This window comes from Vigna radiata, chromosome 6, assembly GCF_000741045.1.
Source record: "Vigna radiata var. radiata cultivar VC1973A chromosome 6, Vradiata_ver6, whole genome shotgun sequence".
NCBI classification, from domain to species: Eukaryota; Viridiplantae; Streptophyta; class Magnoliopsida; order Fabales; family Fabaceae; genus Vigna; species Vigna radiata.
In genome coordinates, this window is record NC_028356.1 from 20765800 (window position 1) to 20772963 (window position 7164).

Here is a 7164-nt window from a genome sequence, read left to right on the forward strand (position 1 = left end):
AAAAGTTCAACTTTTTACATCGGTTCTATATATAACAGGTATAAAAGTTGGTATTCATACCTGCCATTTCAGGAGCAAGTACAAAAAAGTATCAGAAAAACCCATTTTTTATACCTGATGGTTTCACAACAGGTATAAAAGAATCTCACTTTTATACCTATCGTTATTATAACAGGTATAAAAGTGACGTTTTGTTTTTGAATATTTGATTTTTATGTGCTACTATCCTATTCTGCATAAAATTCAATTCCATAATTCAGTCTAAATAATCAATAACAAGAAAAATAATCAATATTGTTTCTATTATTAACACATCAAAATAGTTCCTTAATATAATATTTACCTAACAAAGTCCCTAAATATATTTACATAACATAATTACACATAAAATAGTTCCTTAACTCAATGTAATATTGAAACATCTAATCATCTAGAAACAATTATACATAGAAATTGAAAATTACATTGTTTGTAATCCAACTTAAAAAATTAAAAATTACATTGTCTATAATTCAATAACTTGTCTTTCTAACAATTAATCACTTGAAGAATTTGATAGGCAATTTATCACCTAGACTCAGCTTCTTAAAGTGTGAATCATATTCTTCTAGTAGATCAAGCTCAAATGCAGCCATGTCAATAACTCGAACCAGTCTCTTATCACCCATTTTTCCACTTTCATTAGACCTTTAAATTGGAGGTAGAAATAAAATTATAAAAAAGCACCAAATGTTGATTCTATATATGAAAAGGGTTAAAGTTATAAAACTAAACAGTAGAACAATATAAAGAAAAAGAAAATTTAAAAAAACATTATATTTTAATTATACATATTGAAAGTGTGAAGGTATTATTGACCTTTAAACCCTTCTAAAATGCACTAGAATATACATGGTCTTTTAGCCAATTGACTATTTTATGTCAGACATCAAGGGTCGTATAAGCTTCCTGCAAGAAAAAGGATCGGGACATAAAATTAATAAACTAATATTATACTAAGAATGATAATTTTCCAAAAAGAAAACATGACAAATTCCACTTGTTACATTTGTATTTGCAGTTAATGTATATGGTGAAATGCCAATCTCCAATGCTACATGTTTTACGTTAACTTTTTAAGCTTCCTGCAAGAAAAAGGACCAAATCAAAGTGTTACCCTAACAAGTACTACATTATCTATAGGCCATTTTGGATATTGAATTTACAAAACAGATATTCGAGCATCTTCTACCTGCAACAATAAATAAAGATTACACTGTGGCATCAATCCCAAAACCAGGTGCAAATTTTAAGAGAAATAAAAGGAAAGACTAAACTAACTGGTACAAATGAATGAGAGAACAATTATATTTGACCAAATTATAACACCGAGGAAATGTTTAAGTTGAACTTTGAACATGTCACCAAACAGTAATTTAAAAAATCTAAGTGACATTTCTATATGGTATGAATAAAATGGTTATTGCTAATCCAGATACAAATGCAAATTTGACTTGAGAAACCAGCATCTCCCCTGCATCCATTACAATTAATATAGATATTATAAACTAATAGATAATCACAAATGTTTATTGAGATATAGAATCTTACAATGTGCCTTGTTGTCGACAGGAATAGTAGGAAACTGAATCCCAGCAGAAGGTTTTGCCATGACTACTACAAAAGTTGCTCAAAAAAGTTATTGAGCATATACATAATTACACCTACTGGGACAACTATGAAATTCTATTTTCATTTAGAATTTACCCTTAATTTCCTAGCTATTCATTCCATTTTTACTTTCATGATATGATTAGAAGGAAGAAAGTTTTAGTTTGATAAATAGTTGGAATCTAATCCCTTAATATAAAAGTCAAAGAAGAGAATATATATCATACATATCAGCTGGATGATCTAAAGCCCGAGAAGAACCATCTAAGTTTGAGATAAATTGGATATCAGGATAAGCAACTCTTATTGCATGATAGAATTTCCCGTAGTTTGTTACTCCTTAAGCTTCATGTATGCAGCTCAGAAATTGAAACAATGTATCAAAATACTTTAGCAATTCTTGGAATATCTTGTAACAGTTAGATGAAAGGAAAACATAAAATAACTGGATACATAACATTAATTCACCTTCAAAACTTTTGTCCAGGTTGCCAATCATCTTAAACAGTTGATCAACAGAGGATGATTCCTTGGAGGTGCCTATCAAACAAAATTGTGTCCTAAGAAATGTCAGCAAAATCACAATGAGAGAATAAAAAAAATTTGCGATGTGAAGAGAGAAAACTAACTAGAAGTGAAGGGTTATAGTTCCAGAGAGCGAGTTTCTAATCAAAATTTGAAAGGGAGACATAACGGAGTTCGTCGACTGTGCAAACGAAGGACTTATCGGTGACGGAGGTAGAGAAAGCCTTGAGATGGAAGGGAGCGGTGGTGTGTGGGAGGGAGCTGTAGGTGGAAAACCCTAGGACTGTTCAATGAAGGAATAGACTCAGAAAATGAAAGAAAACTTGAAGTGTTGAAATGAATACTTGTTTATACTTCTTTTTGTGCTTTCCATCGGCGATTTTGATGATGGACTTGGTGGAGAAGATTTTGGTGAGCTTCGCACTGATTTTGATGATGAACTTGGTGGAGAAGATGTTGGTGAGCTTCGCACTGAAGCCGTTGCGTCCACCGGAGGTCTTCTTGACCTTGTGGTCATAGCTGCTGTTAGTGAGGAAGTGGCCGTAAATGAGTTTGGGGATCTCGACGGGTATGGCATCGTCGTTGTTGAAGACGAATATGGTGATCTACTTGGCATCAATGGTAACCTTGAGGACTGTCACGGAGGGATCCGCTGCTTGTTGTCGACGGTGTTGACGAGGATCTCGTCGGAGATTTTGTAGAGGCCAAGAACGTAGGAGACGAGGCGTCGAAGATCTGTGATGGTCTTCCCACTACGGCGAGAGCGAGAAAGAAAGATGAGCCTGAAACGAAAATAATCTAGTGTAATTAAAAAGTTTCCAATAGTACAATTTTGTCATTGGATAATGATACTTTGACACCCAAATTTGACAAACTTTTGACACCAGACACATGTCATAAGTTAATTGGTCCATGTGTTTTAGGTTTTAAAAAATTGAAAATGAGGTGGATAATGAAGGTTGCAAGGGTTTTGAAACGTGAGATTGATTTGGATTCATTTCAAAAAAAGAACTTCATTTGCGCCAGAGTCTACTTGAGAATCGTCCTCTCTTCCACCCACCGACAAGTTTCCATCTCCCCACAAGGATCGACGACGTTGAAGGTGTTTCAAGGCTTCCGTAGTTTCACCATTAACCGGAACTGCTATGCATTTTCGTTTCGCTGTTTGGAGCGAACTTACCCCGAAATCGCCATTGAAGGTGTTTTTTTGAAGCTTTTTTTTGTTTGTTTTAGTAAAGCATTGTTTTGGTTTGGTGGGTTTTAGTTTTTTTTAAAAAATTTGGACATTTAGGGTTTGTTTTGTTATTTGGTTATTTCTTATGTTATGGTTAATTGTGGTTTGAATTTTTGTTGAATATTTTCGTGTTTATGTTGTTTTTTGGTGCAAAGTTTGAATTTTTTTGGTTAGTGATTATAGTTGGGTTATTTTGACTTAGGTTTTCTATTATGTTTTGTTTGACTTATGAAAAACACACCTTTATTTTCACCAAGGATGCTCTACCATTCATAAAACATGCATCCTAAGTCAAATAATGAACTTCAAAAATAAGAAATGCAGACTTAGTACAACACTGGTACCATAGTTCAAATAAGTAGGGAGTTTAGTTATGGTTTCTACACATGAAGGTAGACTTTGGTCCTGAATACATGTTTCCTATTAAAAAAATTAATAATCATGTTCATACACCTTTGTTGTGAAAAATGATGAATAAATATTGGATTGATGGTGGATTTTCGTTCTACCATGTTGACATACATGTATATGAAGCTTTTGATGGATTGGATTGTGAAATGGGATGGAAAATAAGGGAGTTTCTACTTACTTTTTATCAAATACGAAAATTGTGTGTTTTGGTTGGTTGATTAATTTTGGATGGATGAATTGAAGGATTGTATGGAAATCTTTGGTAAGATGGAAATATGGTGAGTTAACCATCAAGATTTTGATGTTGTAAAAAGTTTATGTGTGGAAAATGATAAATCCAAAGGTGTATTTTGATGAGTAAAATTGATGATGAGTTTTTGGGAAATTCACTTGAGTATTGTGCTATGTCAAATCTGTTTTGATGATTAATGAATGGGTGATGTGTATAAACTATTTTCGGATGAATTTGGAACATTTTGGGGCTCTTTGAGTGGTGGAAAATTATGCAGAGAAATCTGGTTAGTGTGTGACTAAAAGAGTTGATTTTGCATGAGAAAATGGATATGTTAGTGTTTGTGATGATTATGATTGATTGTTGAGTGATTTTGAACTCCAAATATGTTTGAAAACATGATGGAATGGATGAATTTGAATTGGAATTCGAGATTGCGTGAATCTAGGCGAATCTGTTTGAGGAATGTGTGGTGCAATCTTTATTTCATGTTTTATATAATGAACTTTGTTCATTTTTTTAGGTTGTTGTTGATGTTGGGATGTCAAAAGAAGAACTTTGTTATGGTATGGTGAAAGAAGTTGTTCAGAAATATGGTGTGCCATTTAACTAGCAAAATAAAGGAGATAAGAAGAAAATAATTTGTGTTGTAGAAGAACAAACGAGGGTTATTGCCGACATGCAAAGTAGTAATCATCATTTAAGAATGTTGGTTGAAGCCAAAAATAAAGATAAGGGTCAGGAGTTTGGGGAGAAAGAGTTTTGTGGAAGTGAAGATCCTTGTCAAAGTACGTTGGTTCAACATCAACAGTAACCCCGGGGTTTGAACGTGAGGATGAAATGAAGCAAAACACAATGTATGATCAGATGAAGGTTGTACCCCGAAGACGATTCAAGAGTCGGGCAAATAGAACTCCATTTACTGCAAATGGTAAAAGAAAAGAATGAGTAGTTGAATAATTTATAGTGATTTATAAATTTTAAGAACTTCAGTTGATGATGTTCAAGTACAATAGGAAATGTAACTGTTAGTTAATATGTTAATGTACAAAGAATTGTTCTTTCCCATTAATTTGAATTGAATTTTCATTGTATGGAAGTGGTTGAATGAAATTTGTTTTATGTTTTATGTTTGTCGACATGAAATGAAACTATTACCCGGGTATTTCAAGTTAGTTGGCCAACCAAATAAGGAAGTCTTTTATGTTTATGTTTGGTATTACGTTGACAAATTTGGTTGATTTTGTAAAGTTTGGAAAAATATTGTGAAAGTCAATATTACGATAGACCCTCCTATTGAAATTAAAGGTGTTTGGACATTATACTTAATATTTGAAGTTGGAAAGCTTTATGTAGAAGTCAGTCTACCCTGTTGTGCAGAACTCATAACGTAAGTCCCCACTTATTTGAACTATGGTCTCATAGGTGTATTGAAGGTAACAAAGACTTAGAAACGAAACTTATTTTCTTGTTTTTGAAGATCATTTTGTGACTTAGAAACGAAACTCAGAAAAACTGCATTGGTAGGAAAGGCCAAATAAGTGGAGAGTTTAGGCAAAGGTTTTGCACAGACATGTCAACTTTGAAAATGCCATTTATTTTGAAGTGAACAAATTTTTTTAAGACTTATTGGACATACAATTGATGTTCAGGCATTGATTATGACATTTATATCGAACTTCATCCCCAAGGATCCATTTTTTGTAAAACTCATGGTGCAAAACTGCATTGGTAGCAAAGACCAAATAAGTGGGCAGTTTAGGCAAAGGTGTTGCACAGATAGATCAACTTTGAAAATGCCATTGATTTTGAAGTGAACAATGTTTTTAAGACTTATTAGACATACAATTGATGATCAGGCTTTGATTATGATATTTTTATCGAACTTCATCCCCAACGATCCATTCTTTGTAAAACTCATGATGCACAAACTACATTGGTAGCAAAGGCCAAATAAGTGGGGGATTTAGGCAAAGGTTTTGCACAGACAGGTCAACTTTGAAATGTCATTAATTTTGATGTGAACAATTATTTTTAAGACTTAATGGACATACAATTGATGTTCAGGCATTCACTATGACATTTATATCGAACTTCATTCCTAAGAAACCATCCTTTGTAAAACTCATGGTGCAGAAACTGCATTGGTAGCAAAGGCCAAATAAGTGGAGAGTTTAGGCAAAGATTTTGCATAGACAGGTCAACTTTGAAAATGCCATTGATTTTTAAGTGAATTTTTTTTTTTTAAACTTATTGGACATACAATTGATGTTCAAGCATTCATTATAACACTTATATTGAACTCAACCATTCTTTGTAAAAATCATGGTGCAGAAACTGCCTTAGTACCAAAAGCCAAATAAGTGGAGAGTTTAGGCAAATGTTTTGCACAAACCGGTCAACTATAAAAATGACATTGATTTTGAAGTGCAGAATTTATTATTTACAACTTACTGGACATACAAGTTCTGTTCAACCAATGATTATGACACTTAATGCAAATATTTTGCAAATGTTGATCAACAAAGTTCATGCCATTTAGTGCTTAAGTGTAATAATTAATTTTCAACATTTAATAACATATAATACGACATTGTACATAATGACATACATTTCATGGGGATTGCAGTACAAACGTCCTACACAAAAAATTGTCATTATTTTATTCAACCTTCTGTTAATGCACACCAAAAATAACACAATGATCATTCTTATCTTCAAATTTCATTATCAATAAATGTAAGGCTTACATTTCTTTGATCATTTGTAAAAAATATATATATATATATATACATCCAGACCTAATCAATACATTCTGAAATAGTTCTAAAAAAATTTTAAATTACATTGCAAAAATTCGTATTCTACAACATCTACAACAACCCTAAATCTTGCAACATTTTATCCCTCCACACATTGCCAACATCCAAAATTCAATCACAAACATACTTCTCCCTAACCTCTTGTAGTTCCTCCTGCAGAGAAAAAAGATGCACACAATATCAATAAAATGCGAATGTTGAATTAAAGGTCCAAAGCATCAAAAGTTTGATAACTTACACATGTGTAATTGGGCATTGTTTTCCCTTCGTATTTCTCAACACCATTCCAC

The 7164-nt window shown here is 32.8% G+C and overlaps 1 protein-coding gene across 7 annotated transcripts; it reads right to left on the reverse strand.

Annotated features, from left to right (window-relative positions):
• Nucleotides 1–426: 426 nt before the first annotated feature.
• LOC106764423 (putative protein TPRXL) lies at nt 427–3056 on the reverse strand. Of its 7 annotated transcripts, none has more exons than XR_002668217.1 (7): nt 2530–3056; nt 2280–2458; nt 1878–2190; nt 1591–1656; nt 1047–1124; nt 859–948; nt 427–687 (listed from the first exon to the last, which is right to left on the reverse strand). XR_002668217.1 is itself a non-coding variant. In XM_022782253.1 (7 exons), the coding sequence occupies exons 1-5, from the start codon at nt 2789–2791 to the stop codon at nt 1116–1118; spliced, it is 435 nt and encodes a 144-aa protein (XP_022637974.1). In that variant the 5' UTR covers nt 2792–3056; the 3' UTR covers nt 427–687; nt 859–948; nt 1047–1115. The 7 variants fall into 7 exon arrangements, 2 of the variants coding, with proteins under 2 accessions (XP_022637974.1, XP_014504196.1); XR_002668218.1 differs by having other exon boundaries at nt 1047–1231; XM_022782253.1 differs by lacking the exon at nt 2280–2458 and adding an exon at nt 1206–1231 and having other exon boundaries at nt 2119–2190.
• Nucleotides 3057–7164: the final 4108 nt, after the last annotated feature.